Source organism: Pinus tabuliformis, chromosome Q, assembly GCF_031772625.1.
Source record: "Pinus tabuliformis cultivar Carrire ecotype Pingquan chromosome Q, CPIR1, whole genome shotgun sequence".
NCBI lineage: Eukaryota > Viridiplantae > Streptophyta > Pinopsida > Pinales > Pinaceae > Pinus > Pinus tabuliformis.
The window spans coordinates 350,878,251-350,901,939 of record NC_142296.1 but is presented as its reverse complement, the minus strand read 5'-3'; the positions used below and the strand labels follow the sequence as shown (position 1 = coordinate 350,901,939).

The 23,689-nt window shown below is 37.8% G+C and overlaps 1 protein-coding gene across 1 annotated transcript; it reads left to right on the top strand.

The window, feature by feature from the left end:
* The first annotated feature begins 15,437 nt into the window (after nt 1-15,437).
* LOC149219622 (CEN-like protein 1) lies at nt 15,438-23,014 on the top strand. The gene is made up of 5 exons (XM_089386874.1): nt 15,438-15,469; nt 21,876-22,083; nt 22,267-22,328; nt 22,466-22,506; nt 22,785-23,014. Exons 2-5 carry the CDS (start codon nt 21,883-21,885, stop codon nt 23,012-23,014), a joined length of 534 nt encoding a protein of 177 aa, XP_089243000.1. The 5' UTR covers nt 15,438-15,469; nt 21,876-21,882.
* The last annotated feature ends 675 nt before the right edge of the window (nt 23,015-23,689 follow it).

The following is a 23,689-nucleotide window of genomic DNA, read 5'->3' as shown; positions in this document are numbered from 1 at the left end:
TGCGTGTTTTCGAGTCATTTGAAAAATTTGTTCACTTTTGAGAATATTTCTTTAGTTTGAAGTCTCAACTTGTGGTTAGAAAGGAGGTTAGCATTCAGAGTGATGTTGGTGCTGCTATACAAGTTAGTATAGGAATATGAGTAAGGCATTTTCATTTATTTTCAAAACCTGGAAAGTTGACTGTTTGGTGTAGAGAGAGGTTTGCAAAATTTGACAAATTTACTTGGAATTCACTGTGATATGCCTCAAATATTATGAATCCATGGTTTGATGATTAAGTGTTGAGGATTGAAATGCAATTCTATCACCATACAATTCCCAAATATTTTAAGTAAAATAATTTTATCCTACAAAAATTGAGCTAATGATTTTTGGAAAAATGAATCTTGAAACATTTTTTAAACAAACAAAAAGAAAATTTTATGTTATCATAATAGTAAAATTTTCCACTAGACATTCCCATGAAATGGATTGCATTATACTAATATAGAATTGTGGGGTTTTAATACACGTTTTCCAACTATGGATTTAGTTTTGTGTTGTAATGTAACATGAGCTAGGCCTATGCTATGATGGGCCTCATGTTTAAAATGGCTTTTTTGTTATCATCATGATGGTACAAGAGCTGTTATGGAAATCTTTTTTTTTACACCATGTAATTTTTTTAATTATATTTTCATTTGGGGTAGTGCTTCCAACATTTCTTGAATGTAACTCTTTTGTTCTAGAAGATATAGTTACAATTTTTTGCTTGGAAAACGTAGTGGGGTGTTATTTTAATTTATTTATGGAGATGGTGATTGGGATTTTAGAATATAGTGGGACGAGGAAGTTCAAGAAAGTGTAAGCATAGACTAATCCAACCAATTCATGATATTGTTTAAGGAAACATAGAGAAGGAAGCATAACGAGGATTATTAGGTGAGAAGTAAATACTCTAACAAGGGAATATAGTAGGGGTATAAATAAAAAAAGGAGACAAAAAATCTTATAGAAAAATAATATTTAGAATATCAAATAATATTGAGAGTATTTATAGTAGGTTTTGTTAGAGTCGGTCTTGTCAGTCCTCCGTCAGAGATCAAAACTCTTTCTGCATTTCATTTTTAGGTGTCTCGCTCAATTCGCTCAATTGCATTCTACTAGGGGCATGCCATAACCTGACGGAAGGGCCTGATCATTCATTCCCCTCATGTCTTGTACCTACTGGCTTAGGTCTTTTCATCAATGTTTATTAAAGTCCATGACAGTCAAGGTTTGATATTTTAATGGGAAAAAGTCATTTCGGTCATTAAGTCTAGGGTTTAGTCATTAGGTCTCCAAACAATGTCCAATAAAGCCGGCAAGGTCAAAGGGAGGCTCTTATGAAGTTGTGATTCAAATATTTTCATCGTCATATCGATAGATTACGACTGTTCTTCAAAACTCTGTTTTGAAGAAAAGTCAACAGTTTGTCATTTGTAAAAAAATTCAAAAGTTTCTCAGTGGATTTCTCCAAGTGCAACCCTGATCTCCTTAGCCAAATTGCATGTCGGCTACCCCTACAAAAAATCACCAAAAAATTTCATCATTTTAGTCAAAGAAATCAAAAAGAAGTGTGAAAAGCAGAATTGTATTAATTGTGAAAAAGTGCCAAAGTGAAAACATTACAAAATGGGTTTTGGAGAAAGAAAAAATCAAATCCAACTCTTGCAACATATTTCTCCAAGTTATATAAATCATTTGGGTCAAGTTACATTCATAAATCTCATAGCAAAGTCGAATTTGGAGGTGGAAGAGCAGACAACAGTTCGAAAAGGCCGTGACTGTGTTGAGAATTGGAGCGCGCCGCACAGGTGGAGGGGTGCGGCGCACACAGAGCACGCGGTGCACTAGGGATTTCCGCCCAGTGTTAATTCAAACAGGCGTGACGTACACAGAGAGCGCGGCGCACAGGTGGAGGAGCACGACGCATATACACAAAAGCCCGATTTTTCTCAGAATTTGCAACCAATCCCTTGAAATTGCCAGGTGGGGTCAATCTCTCAGTGTTTCATCCATTTTTATGTTGTTATGATGATAGTAAATGATGGCTTATGGTTGCACAAAAACTCTTAAACCCTACCACTTAAAATCATCAAAGCAAATGCTGCTAGGGTTACAAAATCATTGAGTTGGCGCCAAGGTTCTTCCCCCATTTCATCTTTCCTTCTTGCCCCCATTCCCTTCTTCCCTATTCCATTTTTTCCACTTCTCTCTATCCTAAAATGCTACTAAAATCGTATTCTCTATCCCCTCCGCACATTTGTTAAAGGTAAAACCCAAACCCTAGCCCATATAAATTTTCCTAACACCCCAAACCCTACCCTATATAAAATCTCTTAAACTCCCTACTCCCTAAATAAAATTCCTCCTCATAGTTCCTAATCCCTTCATATTATTCCCCTTCCTAACAGTCCCTTGTTGCATTTTCCCCTTGGTGGCAGATTTCAACACATCAAAAAGGGCAGTTCAAACACAGTTCATACACAGTAGTCATCTTGTCTTCAGGGTATTTTGTATAGCAGTAATGGCATCTGAGAATTCATCTGACTATGAGGTAGAAACCCAAAGTGAATCTCCCTTGGAAAAATAGGCACCCCAGAGACCTCATAAAAGTGGCAGACATGTTAGAGAGGAACCGACAACCCTTACAGAATTGAAGGCCTGTCCTCTTGCTATGTCATGTTTTCAGCATCAGTCATGCTATGAGTTTTGTCAAAAGGTAGCTGATTTCATCATGAGTTGGCTCGCCTTTTTGTGCTACACTTGCACGGAGATCAAGCTATCTTGGCTGGTGTCACCTTCACACTTACACCAGAATCCGTCTCATTGGCAACTGGTATACCGAACATTGGTGAACCATGACACAAGAAAAAGAAGATTGACCGGCAGCATTATGAGCCATACATCAAAACCAGTTTCTTTAGGCATCTCAAGAGAGTGTTCCTGATATCTAAAGGATGAATATGCTCCACTAATGAGATTGATCATGAAATATTTCAGCTGTGAGGGATGATTCTCTCGTCTTTATGCTTACCAAATCAGGTTGCTCATGCATTTCACCAGGGTATGGATGATGAACATTCCATATTTCATTTGCCGAAACATAGAGAGGATGACCACCTTTATACAGCGCAAAACACCTCAGCAGCAACTTAACAGTGTCTATCATTTTGCTCTTATCAAGATTTTGGTGGTTCATCAGCTTGGATTGTAGGGCATCACTTGGGATGATTTCATCTCACGTGATTTCTTCAGAGCTTCATGGAGAGTGACAGAGGTTAAGCATGAGGGTGAACCTTCTCATTGGTATGAGCACCATGAGACTGCTAGTGTGCCAATTTTCATGAAATATCAGAAGGGCACTAGACATTTGTTTGCAGCGGCAAAGCGAGTGTTATCTCTACCCAGTGTGGAAGGGGCCTCACTTCCTCCATCAGCATCACAAGAACAGGACAAAGGCAAGGAGAAAATATAGGATGAGGGGCCTTCAGGTGAGCCATCAGGTGAACGAGAGACCGAATTTGTTCTCCTTCATGATGATGATAGAGATACAGAATCGACAAGTGCACAGCTTAAAAAGATCATCCGAGAGTAGCAAGCAGAGATTCAAGCCTTGTCCCTTGATTTGGAAAGAGCCAAATAGAACATGAAATATCTGGAGCAGAGGAACAAATAGCTGGAGGATCAGCAAGCGATCATGGAGCTACAAAACATTCGTGAGCATCGCCAAGTTGCACAAAGGAGAAGAGTTGAGCTCACGTCATTGGAGCAAGAGATTAATGAGGATCAGGAGGCCAATCTCGAGAGAGTTAACATGCACTTAGAGAGGCTGCTAGACAAGGCTCACAAGGACCATGCATTGCTGAGACACATGGCTTTCCACTACATGGCGCGAAACAAAGTGTGCAAGGCCCAAATCAGGAATTTGAAGGCGAAATTAAGGAAGGCAATCAAGAAGCAAAAGAGGCAAAGGCAGCTCGATCGACTTCAGATATTGGCCGAATCCTCTTTAGCCCAGCATAACACTTGATAAGGAAGCTCTAGCCCAAATTTCAAGAACTTTGGCGCATTTTTGGTGTTTTTGGAAATTTTTGTGCAAAAAACAGGGTTTTTCTCCCTATGCGCTGCGCCACCTGGCGCGCGCTTACAATAGGGAGCTCCAAATGACAAAAGGTTTGATTTTTTGCATTTTCCATGGAAAATTATGATTTTTGGTGCATTGCCCAGAAGTTTGGGCCAGTTTTGAGTCCTCAGGAGGTCAAAAACACCCAAAAAATGACCCCTCTGCCCCTATTTTGACACACAGGAAGCAGTCTTGGAAGATTGGAGTTTTGGAGGGCCAAATGGGCACTAAATTCAGAAATTCCACTTGCGTTGGAGAGTAGACAGGCAGGGCCTTCCAACAAGAACAATTGAGCTCAATTTGGACTTCGGGAAGTGCCTCAAAACCAGCTCCAAAGTAGCATGACGCATACAGTTTTTGGTGCGGCGCACAGACACCCAAAGGCCAAAATCACACCCACTTCGCAAAATTTCGATTCGCAATTTTCTCCATGTGGGCCTGCTCATTTACAATACAATTTTCCTAGCATTAATGGAAAATTCTAAAAAGCATTTTTGGCTTCTATCCAAGTGGCCAAATGAAGGCGAACAGCCACCCACAAAATCTATGCTCATATTTGCTTTTTTCTTATTGGTCTTCATAGAAATTTAAATGTAACTGTTGATGGTTGGCTCTCCATTGCCTGGGTTGATCGAACTTCTCATGGAAAATCTTATTTATTGTATTGAGAGTCATCTTGTAAAGGGTTGGAATTTCTGGGAAACTGTGGGAGAGACACCCAGTCACTCACTGTACATTTTGACAGAGAATTAATGAAAGATTGCAGCTTTGGTTCATGAGATTCCTGTGGCGTGAGTTTAGAAAATGTATCTTCTTTATGTTTCATATGTATTTCGTTATGTTTCATATTTTCATTCTTATTCATTTCCAGTGAAAGCTTTCTAAGTAAAAAAGGTAGAATTCAGTGTGCTGCTCTGCCTTGGGATAGTTTTCACAGTCTATGTTTTCTTCTGTTGAAAAGGATTCATGTGTTTATTCCCTTTTCACACTCTTAAACAATCTCTCCACCTCATATTATTTCGAATCTAATTGCTAGACTTTCCGCCTGTCTTGCCTCACGAAATAATATGCGTCTTTGAGTTAAATTCTCTATTCATGTTGTTCCTTGGCCCCACACATCCCAAAAAACTCAGTGATTTGTCAAATATCTCTATCACATCCATTTACATATCCTAAAATCAGTATTCATTTTTTATTCATCTCAAACCCTATTGTTTGTTTTCCTGAGTGTGACTCGGAGAGAGCCCTCTCCTGTTTTGGTAGGGCTAGCTACCAGACCAAGCGTGGTTTATGGTTACCCTGAATGTTTCCTTCCTTTAGCCTAAGGAAAATTTAGGTGCTAACATAGTGGCGACTCTACTGGGAAGAAAATGGTTTGCTTGAAGATTGTTTTGCCCCAGTACATATCTCAAGTTCAGAGCTGATTGTTGATGGTGAACAGCAATCAGACATAAGAAGGCTGAAATCATTCACCTGGCGACTCCATTCACTGAAGAATCCAACAATCAGTCCTTCATGGTGACTCCACTGTAGAGAGATCAGTAGCTTTGAGATTTTCAAAATGGAGCGGGTTGCAAGAAGATACGCTCCCATGAGCCGAGATCACATCCCAGGTTTTCCGAATAAAATGCCCAAGGTGGATTGGCTTCAGAATTTGCCTATGTTCAGAAATGTGGAAGGTAATGACACTGCTCTTCATCTGGTGAAATTTCACATTCATGTGCATAAACTAAAGATCAATTTTCCTGAAGACTGTTTGATGAAAATGTTTATGGCTACTCTGGAAGACGAAGCCCGATCTTGGTATGAAAGTTTTCCACCTGCTTCTATTTATTGTTTAAAGGATTTTCATGCAATATTCTTTGAAAGGTATAAAGAATCATATCCATCCTTGGCTTTAGTTCAGGACTGTTGTAGCCATGTTCATAGTTTTATTGAAGATCTTGAGAATTTTTATGGGCATGATGACTTGGTGGACGGAGAAATCATGGAAGCATTGTATGAAAATTCATTTCAGCAGCATAAAGACGATCATGAAAATTTGTAGCAGGATCAAGATCTTAGTACGGTGGAAGATGAAGGAATTTGGCATCTTGATAGTCAACAGGAATTACATGAAATGGATCAACAATATGAGGAAAATTTGTATACTCCTTCACTTGAAATTAATGAAGACAATCAATGTTTGAGCAGAAGAAAACAAAAAATATTATCTCCTTTGTCTGAAGGTGAGATAGATCAACTCTTGAACGGTCATGTTCTAGCTCAGGTTAACACAAATATGCAGTGTGCACATGGTCAAGAAGGTGATGGTGGAACTTCTTCCTCTGCTGAAAAGGATGACAGTCCTGTAAACAGCTTTATAGATCAGCAGGTTGAAGATGTCCATATGGCTGAAAGTGATGAAAGAAAAAGTGTCATTTCAGATCTATCCATAGAAGAAGACAGCATGCAAGGAAGTCCAGTTCTAATTCCAGAATGTGATAATGTCAAGACAGCTATTTCAGATACAGAGTCAGATTTTAATGACCAAGAATACAGTGTGCTGAATCTCATGAAGGAGAACCCCGCTGTTGAAATCATCTGGAATAAAGAAGACAGAGTTATGAATCCAAACGTTCTCATGTCATCAGAACGAAGCCTTCATAAAGAGGTAATCCAGTCTGTTCATGAACAACAAGATGAGAATTTTGTTCAAGTAAGTAAAAAGGTTTCTCTGGATGAATCTGTGGTAGATGATATAAATGTTAGTGTTGGGTTTCAAGAATCATTTGAAGTTTCCTTTCTCATGATTGATGGATGCAAAGACAATCTGGCTGTCATATCATATGAAGATGACCTACAATATATTCAGACTTCAGCAGACCAGACCATTCGGGATTCCCTTTCTTCTTCCTATGTTTCATGTTTTGAAATGTTCTTTAAAGAGGAAATCTGCTCATCCACTTGTTCAGAAATTTTTGAGGACCAGGACCATACTTTTTCTGAAGTACATTATGAAGGAAGATCATAATCAAAAGAAAAAGACATCTTGTTTCCTCAGCAAGAGGTAAATCTTCATGTTTTTCATGATCCAATGGCAAATCTGTTGCAATCAGCAGTGAAGGTGATTATTGCAGTATTCAGTGATGAAGGAGATCATGGTCAACTGTGTTTTTGGATGCCCAATTGCTAGTATCTATTGTTGACCAGGAGATTTGATTAGGCGAATCAGTTGGCAAGGCATCTGCTTGATTGGTTACATTGGCATTTTGATATAGTTTGATGGTATATTGTCTTGTAAGAAACATAGGTGGTCATGTACTACCACCAAGCTTTAAGTTTTAAGTTCAGGTCTTGGTATTTTGAGTTAGTTTGTTAGAGTCAAGTTTTTCAGTCATTTCAGTCCATATTTGAGTCAGTGCGAGTCAAGTTTTAGTCAATAAATGAATCAAGAGTTGTGTGTCATTTGTCAAAATGATGACTCCATAGCCCAATGGACGAAGGAACTATCTGCTCTCCCAAAGATCTACCATTCTTGGCACCTCCAAGGAGCTACCAACCCCCATTGGAGCCAATGTTAGAGTCAGTCTTGTCAGTCCTCCGTTAGAGATCAAAACTCTTTCTGCATTTCATTTTTAGGTGTCTCACTCCATTCGCTCAGCTGCATTATGCTAGGGGCATGCCATAACCTAACGGAAGGTCCTTATCATTCATTCCCCTCGTGTATTGTACCTGCTGGCTTAGGTCTTTTATCCAATGTTGATTAAAGTCCATGACAGTCAAGGTTTGATCTTTTTATGGGAAAAAGTCATTTTGGTCATTAAGTCTAGGGTTTAGTCATTAGGTCTCCAAACAATGTCCAATAAAGTCGGCAAGGTCAGAGGGAGGCTCTTATGAAGTTGTGATTCAAAGATTTTCATCGTCATATCGATAGATTACGACTGTTCTTCAAAACTCTGTTTTGGAGAAAAGTTAACAGTTTGTCATTTGTAAAAAATTTCAAGAGTTTCTCAGTGGATTTCTCCAAGCGCAGCCCTGGTCTCCTTAGCCAAATTCCATGTCGGCTACCCCTGCAAAAAATCGCCAAAAAAATTCATCATTTTAGTCAAAGAAATCAAAAAGAAGTGTGAAAAGCATAATTGTATTAATTGTGAAAAAGTGTCGAAGTGAAAACATTACAAAATGGGTTTTGGAGGAAGAAAAAATCAAATCCAACTCTCGCAACATATTTCTCCAAGTTATATAAATCATTTGGGTCAAGTTACATTCATAAATCTCATAGCAAAGTTGAGTTTGGAGGTGGAAGAGCAAACAACAATTCGAAAAGGCCGTGACTATGTTGAGAATTGGAGCGCGGCACACAGGTGGAGAGGGGCGGCGCACACAGAGCGCACGACGCACTGGGGATTTCTGCCCAGTGCTAATTCAAATAGGCGTGATGCACACAGAGAGCGCGGCACACAGGTGGAGGAGTGCAACGCATATACACAGAAGCCCGATTTTGCTCAGAATTTGCAACCAATCGCCTTTAATCCCTTGAAATTGCCAGGTGGGGTCAGTCTCTCAGTGTTTCATCCATTTTTATGTTGGTATGATGATAGTAAATGATGGCTTATGGTTGCACAAAAACTCTTAAACCCTACCACTTAAAATCATCAAAGAAAATGTTGCTAGCGTTACAAAAGCATTGAGTTGGTGCCAAGGTTCTTCCCCCATTTCATCTTTCCTTCTTACCCCCATTCCCTTCTTCCCTATTCCACTTTTTCCATTTCTCCCTATCCTAAATTGCTACTAAAATCCTATTCCCTATCCCCTCTGCACATTTGTCAAAGGTAACACCCAAACCCTAGCCCATATAAATTTTCCTAACACCCCAAACCCTACCCTATATAAAATCTCTTAAACTCCTTACTCCCTAAATAAAATTCCACCTCATAGTCCCTAATCCCTTCATATTATTCCCCTTCCTAACAGTCCCTTGTTGCATTTTTCCCTTCGTGGCAGATTTCAACACATCAAAAAGGGCAGTTCAAACACAGTTCATACACAGCAGTCATCTTGTCTTCAGGGTATTTTGTATAGCAGTCATGGCATCTGAGCATTCATCTGACTATGAGGTAGAAACCCAAAGTGAATGTCCCTTGCAAGAACAGGCACCCCAGAGGCCTCATAAAAGTGGAAGACATGTTAGAGAGGAACCGACCACCCTTACAGAATTACAAGCCTGTCCTCTTGCTATGTCATGTTTTCAGCATCAGTCATGTTATGAGTTTTGTCAAAAGGTAGCCGATGTCCAATTTCATCATGAGTTGGCTCGTCTTTTTGTGCTACACTTTCATGGAGATCAAGCTATATTGGCTGGTGTCACCTTCACACCTACACTATAATCTGTCTCATTGGCAACCAATATACCGAACATTAGTGAACCATGGCACAAGAAAAAGAAGATTGATCAGCAGCATTATGAGCCATACATCAAAACCATTTTCTTAAGGCATCTCAAGGGAGTGTTCCCGTTATGATATCTAAAGGATGAATATGCTCCACTAATGAGATTGATCATGAAATATTTCAGCTCTGAGGGATGGTTCTCTCATCTTTATGCTTACCACATCAGGTTGCTCATGCATTTCACCAGGGTACGGATGATGAACATTCCATATTTCATTTGCCGGAACATAGAGAGGATGACCACCTTTATACAGCGCAAAACACCTCAGCAACAACTTAACAATGTCTAGCATTTTGCTCCTATCAAGATTTTGGTGGTTGTTCATCAGCTTGGATTGCAGGGCATCACTTGGGATGATCTCATCTCGCGTGAGTTCTTCAAATCTTCATGGAGAGTGACAAAGGTTCAGCATGAGGGTGAACCTTCTCATCGCTATGAGCGCCATGAGACTGCTAGTGTGCTGGTTTTCATCACATATCAGAAGGGAACCAGATGTTTGTTTGCAGCGGCAAAGCGAGTGTTATCTCTACCCGGGGTGGAAGGGGCCTCACTTCCTCCATCAGCATCACAGGAACAGTACAAAGGCAAGGAGCCAATGCAGGATGAGGGGCCTTCAGGTGAGCCATCAGGTGAACGAGAGACCGAATTCGGTCTCCTTCATGATGATGATAGAGATACAGAACCGGCAAGTGCACAACTTAAAAAGATCATCCAGGAGCAGCAAGCAGAGATTCAAGCCTTGTCCCTTGATTTGGAAAGAGCCAAATGGAACATAAAATATCTGGAGTAGAGGAACAAACAACTGGAGGATCAAACAACGATCATGGAGCTACAAAACATTCGTGAGCATCGCCAAGCTGCACAAAGGAGAAGAGTTGAGCTCACGTCATTGGAGCAAGAGATTAATGAGGATCGGGAGGCCTATCTCGAGAGAGTTAACATGCACTTAGAGAGGCTGCTGGACAAGGTCGACAAGGACCATGCATTGTTGAGACACATGGCTTTCCACTACATGGCACGAAACAAAGTGTGCAAGACCCGAATTAGGAATTTGAAGGCGAAATTGAGGAAGGAAATCAAGAAGAAAAAGAGGCAAAGGGAGCTCGATCGACTTCAGATATTGGTCGAGGCCTCTTTGGTCCAACATAACACTTGATAAGGAAGCTCCCACCCAAATTTCAAGAAATTTGGGGCATTTTTGGTGTTTTTGGAATTTTTTGTACAAAAAACAGGGTTTTTCTCCCTGTGCGCCGTGCCACCTGGCGTGCGCTTACAATAGGGAGCTCCAAATGACAAAAGGTTTGCATTTTTGGATTTTCCATGGAAAATCATGACTGTTGGTACATTTCCCAGAAGTTTGGGCTAGTTTTGAGTCCTCAGGAGGTCAAAAACACCCAAAAAATGACCTCTCTGCCCCTATTTTGACACACACAAAGCAGTCTTGGGAGATTGCAGTTTTGGAGGGGAAAATCGACACCAAATTCAGAAATTCCACTTGGGTCAGAGAGTAACAGGCGGGGCTTTCCAACAAGCACATTTGGGATCAATTTTGACTTCGGCAAGGGCCTGAAAGCCAGCTCCAAAGTAGCACGATTCATACAATTTTTGGCGCGACACACAGACACCCAAAGGCCAAAATCGTGCCCGCTTCGCGAAATTTCGATTCGAAATTTTCTTCAAGCGGTCCCGCTCATTTACAATACATTTTTCCTGCCATTAAAAGCAAAGTCTAAAAAGCATTTTTGGCTTCTATGCAAGTGGCCAAATGAAGGCAAACAACCACCCACAAAATCTATGCTCATAATTGCTTTTTTCTGATTGGTCTTCATAGAAATTTAAATGTAACTGCTAATGGTTGGCTCTCCATTGCCTGGTTTGATCAACGTTCTCATGGCAAAGCTTATTTATTGTATTGAGAGTCATTTTGTAAAGGGTTGGAATTTCTGGGAAACTATGGGAGAGACACCCAGTCACTCACTGTACATTTTGACAGAGAATTAATGAAAGATTGCAGCTCTGGTTCATGAGATTCCTGTGGCGTGAGTTTAGCAAATGTATCTTATTTATGTTTCATATGTATTTTGTTATGTTTCATATTTTCATTCATATTCATTTCTAGTGAAAGCTTTCTAAGTAAAAAAGGTAGAATTCAGTGTGTTGCTCTGCCTTGGGATAGTTTTCGCATTCTATGTTTTCTTATGTTGAAAAGGATTCATGTGTTTATGCCCTTTTCACACTCTTAAACAATCTCTCCACCTCATATTATTTCGAATCTAATTGCTAGACTTTCCGCCTGTCTTGCCTCATGAAATAATCTGCGTCTTTGAGTTAAATTCTCTGCTCATGCTGTTCCTTGGCCCCACACATCCCAGAAAACTCATTCGTTTGTCAAATATCTCTATCACATCCATTTACCTAGCCTAAAATCAGTATTCATTTTTTAGTCATCTCAAACCCTATTGTTTACTTTCCTGAGTGTGACTCGGAGAGAGCCCTCTCCTGTTCTGGTAGAGCTAGCTACCAGCCCGAGCGTGGTTTGTGGTTACCATGAATGTTGCCTTCCTTCAACCTAAGGCAAATTTAGGTGCTAACAGGTTTACCAAATGAGTCCTACAAAATAAAAAAGGGATTACACATATATTCTAATATTACATAAATGAGGTCCTATACCATAGCTAAACTAAATAAAAACTTTGTGGAAATTGCATATTACATTGGTTTACACACTATATCTATAGTTTACTACATGCTTATAGTGATGGCAATCTCTGCCATTGACACTAGATCCATATATTCTCATCCTAGTAATTTTACCAACTTCATCAAGTCCACTAACTCCTTATTAACCTTAACCTCTGAGAAAACAAATACAATGAAACATATACACCTACTTCACACAACATGATTCCATCATCAGAACTTTGCATTAGTCATTCTCTAATTAACATTATTTATGTTGTGTAGAAATAACTTAGAATGATAATGTAAATGATACATATAATACTATTTTATAAAAAATAACTTCAAATACTTATTGTTATACCTTATTTAATTTTACCTTTCTCTAATTATATACTAATATTTAATGGTGTATTGTTTATATTATATGTTTATTGAGCCTATGGGCTCACCCTACAATCCATGATGAGATTTGTTAGTGTCTATGAGTCACTACTGATCAAATGTACTCTTCTTATGTGGTTGTGTTGATGCCCCGAAAATCGTTGCATCAACATCGGGGGATAACCACCTGGTCCGGACCTTAATACAGCTCCTTTTCCGTTTGGGATGGTGGCTCCGATTGGATATAATGGGACCAGTTTCCTAGTAATGAATAAAAGGGGATGGATGAGTGATTGGTTTTCTAATAAGTGATAATGAATGGATGACTTAATCTGAAAAGTGAAAATACGAATGACTATTCTATCCCGGGAAGCTTCTATTTTTAAGTGCAACGTTTGATGATCTCTGTTCATCAATAGGCATATAGATTACTCTATTCAATAAACATAGACATTCATTCATATAATAATTGCTTTGTTCAAATAGTTGAACAAAGTGATTAATAAAACATTGTTACACTTCTCTTTTTATATTACTGATACATGTATGATTAGAGGAAAAGCATGCTGTAAACATCCAATAGTGGAAAGTATAAAGAACGCTGTTTAAAACACATGCATATATTCAATAATAACAAGAATGATCAAATAACAATTCACATAAAAAGAATGAATTCAGATATAGATAGTAGTACCATATGAGTTGCAAATCATTCCCAACATCAATCGCAATTCGAAATCCTTCTTCCGACTCAGAAATACTTTTAAATAAAGCCAGTAGTGCACATCCACATAAAAGCTTTGTTATCAAAATTGGAGTAATTGGTCCAGTCTTTATAAAAAATATACCTGAAGTACAGTAGTCCAACTTCAGGTTTAAGTCATATACAAAAACTTACGACCCTTTCCAATGCATTGAAAGGGTCTATAAATAATTGATTAAACTAACTAACTACAAAATTAAAATGCTACTTAATTGGTACAACTTGATCTTGAATATCTTCCTCATAGCAATCTGGCAATCGGCAGCATGATTCATCACTCTGGCTGTTTGCCTTTCGACCTGAGTTGGCATATCACTAGCATTGGTTCCACTTCTTGAGGGCGGCTGAGACGAGAATTGAGTTGAGCAGCATAGGTGGCATCTTGTATATCAAGAATGATACACCTTACTGCATCTGTTAGGCACTTGAGGGCGGCTCTCTGGTTGTATGGTTTTACTAGGAACAACCAATAGGTGTCCCAAGTTAAGCTGTTAATACCTGCGATCAATCTCTCATTCTTTTCCAGCGCTTGATAACATGATTGCTCCAATGTTTTAGCTGATAGTAATTTACCTGGTGTACATTGAGAGATCATATTAGATAAATAGAGAGTATCATTAATTAATTCAACCAAATTACTTGTGGTTAATTTGCATCTAGAAACTGCTCTCTCTGCCTTCATTAACTGGGACTGCCATTCCATAAATAGGATTTTTTTATGGGATTCTAAGATTTTTGGTAAATTTGTTGCCTGTCCTTCATCAGTGTCCTGCCAATCAAGAAAATTTGTCAAGGTCTCATCGGCCTACTCTAAGTATTGTCTAGCATCGACTGATTTATCGATTATTGATGCTGTTATATCACACAGGGGTTCCACTTGAGCAATTTTCTGACATAATAATCTTATTTGTGTTACCAATGCCTTATTAATCTGTAGTGCTTCTGCTCTGAACTCGACAGGCTGTGGAAGATTCTTGAACTTCTCTATTTGACCTGATAATTGAGCAATTTGCTCATCTTTTGTCTTTACCATCTGTTCATTCATTGCTTTCAATTTTGCTAATGCTTCCGACAGTTCTTTTTGCTTTTGAATTGCACTTGAATCGATCCTTTGTTTCTCTTCATGCAACTGCTTATTCAATTGATTATTTATCTGTTGTTGCATGGACAATTGCTGTTCTAATTGTTCAGCTTTCTGCTGTGCCTCCGATAGCTATGCTTGTAGCGAAGCGATTGCCTAGTCCTTTTCTTTTAACAAATTACACACTTCTGATGCCTTGTCCATGGTGGCCGCCGAATAGGCTCCAACATATTGGGACAATTTTTTTAGGTCATTAAAAGGATCAAACTCCTCCTTCTAAACCACATTGGGCGTCACTGTTTGTTTAGGGAACAGGGAAGGTTGATCAATCCTTCTCCTTTTCCGATGTCGCTTTACTACGGCCCTATGCTTTGGGCTGTAAAAGACATCCAATGGAGGTATATCCTCCGCTTGCAAAATGATTTGATCCGAAGGATCTTTGGGAATTATTTCTATGTCTGTAGTAGGGGGTAGACCGCTAGTTCCTTCACTCGAAACCTCTTTTGACGTTGTATCCTGTGTATCAGCCGCTTTGGATGTATCAACTTCTTTTGAGCTTTCTAGATTGCTTATGATTGAATCGAATTGTTGCCATTCCTGGAGCAACTTGGGGTCAATCTGGGCATCGACATTCACGTCCGTGCTGCTCTGCTCCTGCTACCTTTTCTGTTCCTCTTCACATACCCTCTCTTGTTCTTTCCTCTGCACTTCCTCCTGTTCTTTCCTCTGGAGTTCCTCCTTCTCTCTTCTCTGGACTTCTTCAAAAATTTATGATGTAGCAGGAGGTTCGTTGGTAAGTCGCTGTTCAGGCTCGCTTGACTGTGCCATTGGGGCCGTGGCTAATAAATCTAGAGGCAGAGTTTGCAACCTCTGCTCTCTAAGTCTGTTAAATTTGACTAACCCGTCGTCGTGATATCTCATTCTAGCTAGCGTTTGAACCTGAAATAATGACTCAGCTGAGGAGAATAGTTCATCAAACTCATCTTCTTTATGTTTAAATTTAGTGAGTTTTGCTTGTTATATTGCATTATACACGACTTTGTTTGGATCAAATCGTCTGTAGCAAGAGTGGCGAGACTCAAGGTTTTTATCTTTTCTGCTTCTTTCTCTGCATGTTTTTAGTCATGCAGAGTGTAAATGCCACACCTTAGAGGAAAAGGATGCCATACTTGCTTCTTTTTATTCCTCAGAGTCTGTGTAACTACTTCGGATGTAAGCTGATAGGCTATCTCTCGAGCCAATAGTTTGTCGGGTATATATAAGGGGAGGACATGAGGCCTGGCATGACTACCAAAAACTCTTACATATGTAAATTTTTCTTCTCCGAACCAGTTTCCTAAAGCTGTCAAGTCAATCTGTGCTTGTGAGGAAATCTAAGGAGCAGGTTTGTCAAAAATTGCATAGTAGATGGGTAACATAAATCCATTGCAAACTTGATATAGGTGGTGTTTATAGTGGGCTTTCCACAACTTCTGGTGATAGATATGAATGGGCATGGAGTCCTGTGGAATCCATCTCCACCCCAGCACAGGAAATTTGGAGTTAAAACAGAGAGTATCTAAGATGTAGGCACTAAAGTAAAATGGAGGAATGAACCTTTCGGTAACGCGGGATTTGTTTCTGAACTCAAGAATAGCTGATGCTAACTTATCAGATAATATATTCCCCCAATCCATTATTTCGCTATTACATGCTGCTTCCATTAAAGGTACCATTTCTATGGTGAAATTTGAGTTATCATGCAACCCCCAAATCCTACACATCATTACTTCGGCATAACAATAAGGAGAACACAAGGAATCGACAGAGTACTTACCCGAGGACTCATGCTTGTGTTTCGCTGGGTTTTGTCTCCAATCCCGTATAGGTGCTGATTCAATTTCATTTTCATCTCTGAGCTTCTCTAGAAACGCTTTGTTATACTTCTTCTCTGGTGCGCGCAAATGGTACATTTGTCTTAAATCATCAGGTTGAAACGAGCCGAACACTCTCCCGTCGATAGTGAAAAATGTTCTGTTTGTAATTGGGATTTCCTCAATTGCCCATCTTACCACATCTGTGTATGGAAGAATTTTCTCTTGAGCCGCTATCCGGTGTAGGTAAGAATCGGCCAAATCCTTTAAGGTTGCATTGGACTTCCGAGTCGGGTCTGTTGTAGCTTGTATTGATGCTACCTGAGGCTCTTCGGCCTCAACCAGATTATAGATGCTCTGCCAAGTAGTTTTGCCGAGACAAAGACATGTGGTGTCCGAGATTAATCCCTTTTTACTTGGTCCCGGATCGGCAATGTGTTGTCCTATTACTGCGGAAGCTGAAGTTGTTCCAGATTTCTTAGACTTCTTCCCCATTTCGCCTAAATCCGCTGCTTCGGAGGAGCTTTGCACAGGAGATAAAAACAATGTAATGCGGAGAATAGGTGCGTAAACCAAATATGAAAGAGTTATATCAATCAATGAATAATGGAAGACTAACATAAGGTGGCCGCAGATACAATCTCTGAAGATATTTTGGCATTACTGCTTCATTAAATGGCCGTTTAAACCTGTCAATAATTTAAATGTTTATCATATCGTTTATTGGCCGAATAATTCATTTAAGTGTGGCTTTGATGTTTTGGCGGTTGGGTGTAAGTGAATCACTATCGGGAGGAGAAAGGCTTTTAATAATAATTAAACATAATATATCCCAGCCTTATCAATCCTTTTTGAAAGTTGCACCTAGCTTTATTGCAATCGGCGATCGGAGGAATGCTTAAGAAGTTATATTGGTGTCCTTTCAGAATCCCCAATCGCCGATAGCGATATCGCCAATTCACGTCGGGAGTTTTCAGAAGAGGGCTTTTAATTGCATGCATGTTACATTCCCCGATCGCCGATAGCGATATCGCGTGGGAGCAAACAGAGGGGCCTTTTGTTATGATCGCTTGCCTTCCCAATATCCGATAGTTATTCGCGCTTATCGCATCGGGGAAAACCAATGGGTCTTTTGTTATGCATCCTTTTTTATTGCGATATGCGATCTTGCGATCGCTTTATCGCAATAATAAAGGATTATTCATTTTTTTATTATAAGACCTATTATATGTTTTCTCAAAAGGTTTATAATGTTTTATTTCTTTTCAAATCTTGTGAGAAATGATAAGTTGATACCAATATAATCTAAAAAGGGACCCATTTCATATTATAGTTTTGAAAATAAACTTTTTTCGAAATGGGGGGTTGTTGTAGAGCACAACAAGTTGATAGGGTCATTAGGTCAAATTGTTATATTTTCAAATAAATTTTCAAATAAAATTTGAGCATTGGTCACTATCTAGGCCTTATTACTACTCCTTGATGGTCATAAAATGTTGTCATGTTCTTCTCATCACTCCTTAAGATAGGCCACCAGAAGAATGTCTTGGTCATCATTTAAGGTCATCATATCACTGCAAGGTTTCGAAGGTCCTTAATCATGGTTTTAGGTGTTCAATTAGTGTCATTATTAGGTCATATCATCATTTTCATTTAAGAGTCATGTCACCACATCTTGCCATAAACTCCTCCGGGAAGGCCTCCAAAACATCTTGCCAAAATTTGCTACGCTTTTGTGGAGAAACCTATTTTTGAAATTTTTAGGTTCAAGGGTTGACTTTTCTTGATGTAATTATTCTTGAGATAATTGTAAATAATGTCATTAATTGTTCCAGGGATGGTAAGAGTGAAATTTATTGTAATTAATGCTTTCAAAGTCAAACTAAGTCAGTTAGTCTAAATAGGGAATTGTTTTTAACCTCCCTAGTTTTGGGTATGGTTAGATATTTTGATGTAAATAGTTCCTATGATGATGGATTCGACCCCTGGGAGGGAGAAAGTGGTTCTTTGTCTTTATGTACCCTGATCTAAGTGATAGAGAGGGTTCTATGCTTGTGATTCGAAATCTTTGATGCTAGTGTACACCATCACTTTTGCAGGAGTAATACAAACAATTTGCAACTATTATCTTGGGATTCCTATGGTATGATTTTGTGACAATGTTTTTTCTTTTTTTTATCATGAATATGAATGTTATGTCTCCTTAATTCCATCTTAATGCTTTCATGTGATTATCTCACTAGTTTTCAAGCAGAATTCATATGTTTATGCTCTATTTTGATGATATTTTCATGTTTATGTTTAATTTCTTTTGATAAATAAATTCATAGCTCATATGCTCATTTTGATCCTTCACTTTTTCAACTCTACACCACCATGACAACTCAAAAATGTCATTCAACATATCTACCTTGCCCCATTATATCTCTGTAGCTGATCTTTTGAAACGCTGATCTAGTTTCCTAGACGTATTGACCTTGCTCCAGCAAACCCTAAATTTAGACCTACTAAGCTTTGAATATCTAGCCCAAGATCTATCTTCTTCTCCAGTCACTCATTGGCTATGAGATCATAGAGAGAGCCCTCTCTGATTTGGTAGGGCTAGCTACCAGATCCAAAGTTGGTCTGAGGTTACCTGCGTCGGCCTACTTTCTTAGCCTTGGGACACTGAGGAGTGCTAACAAGAGCCATGTGTAATTTTATCCTTGATCAACTTGGAGTTGACACATGTCCCTTAAAGAAAATAATCGAAATGAGAAAATATTTTGAGATCTAATAAAAACATAAATAATTATATATACATAGTTAAATTTTAGAACATTCTCATTGCGCTTACTTGTTTCATTGACCTCTCACTTTCACTTTTCCAATAATAAATAAAATATTTCAATATCTATGTTAAATAATATAATTTTATATTATTTTGATTTTGATTTTCTTTCTGATTTTATTATAATATACAAAACTATATGCACTTTTTCCATATTATATCAACATCTATAATAATTAAATAATTCGTAGAAAATATCTCCTCAACAACCCCCATAAAGTAATCCCAATATCAGTCAAGAGACCAAGTTACAAGGGAAACAAATTCGGTAATCCCAATACACTGGTACCAGAATAATTAATTAATTCTACAAAATGTGTAAAAAATCTCATGGACAACTCTCGAGAATGTAATCCCTGTATCAGTCAAGAGACCAAATTCGAACGGAAACGAATTCCGTAGTACCGATACCCTGAGACTAGAAAAAGTTTAGAAGAAACAAAACACCTTTTAGAGAGTTGGCTGAGTAGGTCCATCTCAGCAGCAAGAATCGTTCTGTATCGAAATTTAAACATGCGCTTACTTGCCGTGGGAAAATGTAAATTTAACTAATATGTTTTTTAATATTTTAAACTTTGATTGTAGTCGGTTGGTGTAAGCTAAGCTAAGCAGAGGTTTTGAATTAACAAGTTTTGAACAAAAGTGTTTTAATAAAATACCATATCATTAATTATTTTACATCTTATGAGCTACTATTAGTTTCCTAACACGATAACCATACTGTTTCTCAAAAAATCATATTTGCCTAGGAAAGCTCTGGAAAAGATTTATATTCCGTCGGCCACTTAACTCCTTCCATGACGTCAACCATGATCTCCGTTTCTGTATTAAATATTAAATCATTTTCAGGTTTTTTGGCCGAATAATCCCTCGTAGGTCGAATCCTGACAAATTGATAGCTGAATCCGACCACCTCAGACGCAGATCAGGAAAGCTCGCATATTTTACGTGTGTATTTTGGTGACCCTAGTTTCAAGAGATAAATTATTTGTGTAGTCAACTCACGTATCACGAAAGCTCGCATATTTTACGTATGTATTTTGGAGGTCCTAGTTTCCAACTTTCAAGAGACACAATATTGGTGTAGTCAACTCACGTATCTGTTGAAGTGCCACCAGAAAATAAAATGGAATATTTTATACTTACGATTTAGAATGGAATGTTATTTTCTAATTTTTCCAGGTATGAATATTTTAGTATGGAGTCGTTTAAGAAGCGGAGGAATTGTCCGGACGATCAAATGTGGCCGGAATCCAGGCAAAAGAATTTCAATCTTGTAGAGGCAGTGTTTGAATCGTGTTTTCGATGGTGAAAATGGATTCAACACCATCAAAAACGTCTAGGACACCTAAAATTTTGAAGTTTAACAACTATAATTCGGATTTACAAAAATCCTTGCCGGGTTTTCTCTAAATATGATCGTAATTTCCATAACTTCCCGGGCAACTACTCCACCTCGTTAGACTACGCATTTTACTATAATCCCAATATATAAGAATTATAAAAAATAAAATATTATATATATATATATATATATATATATATATATATATATATATATAATTTTATTTTTACAAGTTAGAGACATCTATAATGTAATAAACATAAAATTTATTTTATTTACTAAAATTGTTTATAAGTTATTTCATTTCTTACCAAATTGATTTTTTGAAATAATTTTTAAATTGATTTAGATATGGTAATGCAGAATAGGCATTTTCTAAGGTTATAATGATATTGGTATGAGTCTGAGCTTATATTGATAAATTGGGATATTTCTTGTCATGCATAGTTGCTAGTTATTTTTTAATATACTTTGAAATTAGTAAGAGTTGTCTAAATAAATTACATTGAGATTATTGAGATTATTGTGATAGAATTTGTATACCTTGTAGTCATAGTGATCAATTGGAGACATTCTTAGTAATGTTGTTTATGCCCCGCCGCCAAATATCTATCGCTAAATATGCCTTTAGAGATCTATCACATATCTATTACATGCCTTGCTACAAGATATTTATTGCAGGTCCTCAATAACAAGAATAGTCCCAATCAACTCTTATTAAGTGAGTATGACTTTACCCAATCAAAAAAATACCATTAAATTCATTTATAAAATCAAATTTTAACATTTATAAAATTTTATTTTCTTATAAAAATGTTGTGTCACTGTATTCTGTTTCTATTTTTTAATAAATTAATTATTACTTTTCTTAAATTATTATCAAATTGATCAAAATTAATGTTGTGTCACTGTATTCTGTTTCTATTTTTTAATAAATTAATTATTACTTTTCTTAAATTATTATCAAATTGATCAAAATTAATTTTAATATTTTTAAAATTTCGTTTGTTTTGCAAATTCTTTTAATACTTATATTTGTATATTTTATTTATATATATTTTTAAATTAAATAAACTCTTGTCATTTAGTAGAATTTTAAACAAAAATATACATGATATTAAACCCTAAATTGGACCATACAAAATGTGAATGTGAGGCACATCGCTAGATAACCACAAAAATCACAATAGAGAAAATGGACTCGACGGAGTTCTTGTGCATTTAAATGTGCTGGCAAGAGACTTCCGATTTATTCAATCTCTTTCACTCTATCTATATAAATTGTTATATGAAATGTAATTGACAACGGAGCGCAGAGAGGACTTTCCAAAGGGATCCGGTGGCTGCGGTTGATATGACCTTAAAAATGGCAATTCGACTTACAGAACCATTAACTGTCGCCAAAATTATAGGGGATGTGGTGGACATGTTCACTCCCAGCGTTAAACTGGTAGTGAGTTATGGACCAAACCAGGTCAGAAATGGACACGAATTGATGCCTTCGGCCACTGTGTGCACCGCTCGCGTGGAGGTTGGAGGCTTAGATATGCGAACGTTTTTCACTCTGGTATGCCCTTCCATTCTCTTCGTCTATTCTATTCCCTGGCATCATGTGCTGCACAATTTTCTTAATTCCTCACTACGAAAGATACAACATGAGTAAATGATAAGGCTCTAAATGCCGCTGAGGATCAGGGAGTTGCATTTCTTAAATGATAGGATTATGTTTTGGCTAACTGTGTGGTTTCAGATTATGACAGATCCGGATGCACCTAATCCTTCCAACCCGATCCAACGCGAATATTTACATTGGTAATTCTGCATACTTTCTGATACTGAGCATATTTTTTATAAACATTTAGAGATCAGAACTAACATCCTATATGCACAACGTTTGCGTTTGTAGAGTCTAAAATTTCAGTTAACATTGAAACTTACATCATATGCAGGATCGTTACGGACATCCCTGCTACGACAGAGGCATCTTTCGGTAGGAAATGAAGCAGTATTAGATTAAACTTATTTGTTTACTTTTATATTGTGAATCCCAAATCGTCGAATGTTTTGGAAGTGGTTTGAGGGTTCATCCATGTAAAATGGATTATATGGAAATTACTAGCCATGAATAACCGTCAATGCCAAATTACTAGAGCTATCTAATAAATTATGAGACGTAATCGTTGAATCTACACCGTCTTTTTCGAACTATCTCATACGAATTTATTCCTCAATATTTATTCCTGTAAAGGCTTTTGTGGATGTGTTCAGGAAGAGAGCTGGTGAGTTATGATGTTCCGAATCCTGTGATTGGGGTTCACAGGTATGCATTTGCTCTGTTCAAACAAGCAGCACGACAAACTGTGCTTGTCCCTCCTGCATCGCGCCTAAACTTCTGCACCAGAGATTTCGGTGATACTAACGGGCTTGGATTGCCTGTTGCTGCCGTTTATTTCGACGCTCGAAACGAGAAATATCGGAGTCATTTCCGTGAGGAATAAGTTCATGACTTTGTGATCCAATGTTATTGATTGCGTTCCAAATGCTTTATCGTGGTAGTATTCTGTATTACAAATCTCATTTGATTTGAGATAGTTATTGTTTCTTCATGTACTCGCAATTATTCGTCTTACTTGACAAGATCTACAGTGGATTGTGCATTAATCTATGTTCTGATGGTTAATATCTCGATTTGGACAATTAGTAAAATTAAAGATTAACGAAGATTAGTAATATTCATTTCTACGAAATGTTCACAATTAATTTTTATCTCTCTTGGTCAGATGAATGTACGCAAGTGTCTCTTTATGGGAGACAATTTGATTCAAAACACCTTAACTTAATTGTGTTAGCAAAAAATATGAGATAAATACGAGAGAATATGGGATGAGAGTAAAAATGTTTTGAAGTATTATTATTGATCAAGTGGGTTTTAATAGGTTAGAAGTCAAATAAATCTAGGCAAGTTTTTCTTTGTTGCGTAAAGGTTAAATCGAAAACCAAATATCAGATGAGCGTATCGCTTGCAAAAAGGATAGATGAGAATTTTTTTTTTTTTTGTAAGCTAATGCGGTACTCTACTTTCCATTACTAAAACCAAGAGAAAATTACAAAATAGGACAGGTCTCTACCCGCCCTTAAGGGAAACCAGGCTTCGTTACCATCTGAAATTTTTC

What these genes read in the sequence shown, in the direction of transcription:
- LOC149219622 (XM_089386874.1), top strand. Translation starts at nt 21,883, where the DNA reads ATGGCAATTCGACTTACAGAACCATTAACTGTCGCCAAAATTATAGGG. An exon ending in CAACGCGAATATTTACATTG is followed by an intron (nt 22,329 to 22,465) that starts GTAATTCTGCAT and finishes CATCATATGCAG; the next exon opens with GATCGTTACGGACATCCCTG. An exon ending in TACGACAGAGGCATCTTTCG is followed by an intron (nt 22,507 to 22,784) that starts GTAGGAAATGAA and finishes GGATGTGTTCAG; the next exon opens with GAAGAGAGCTGGTGAGTTAT.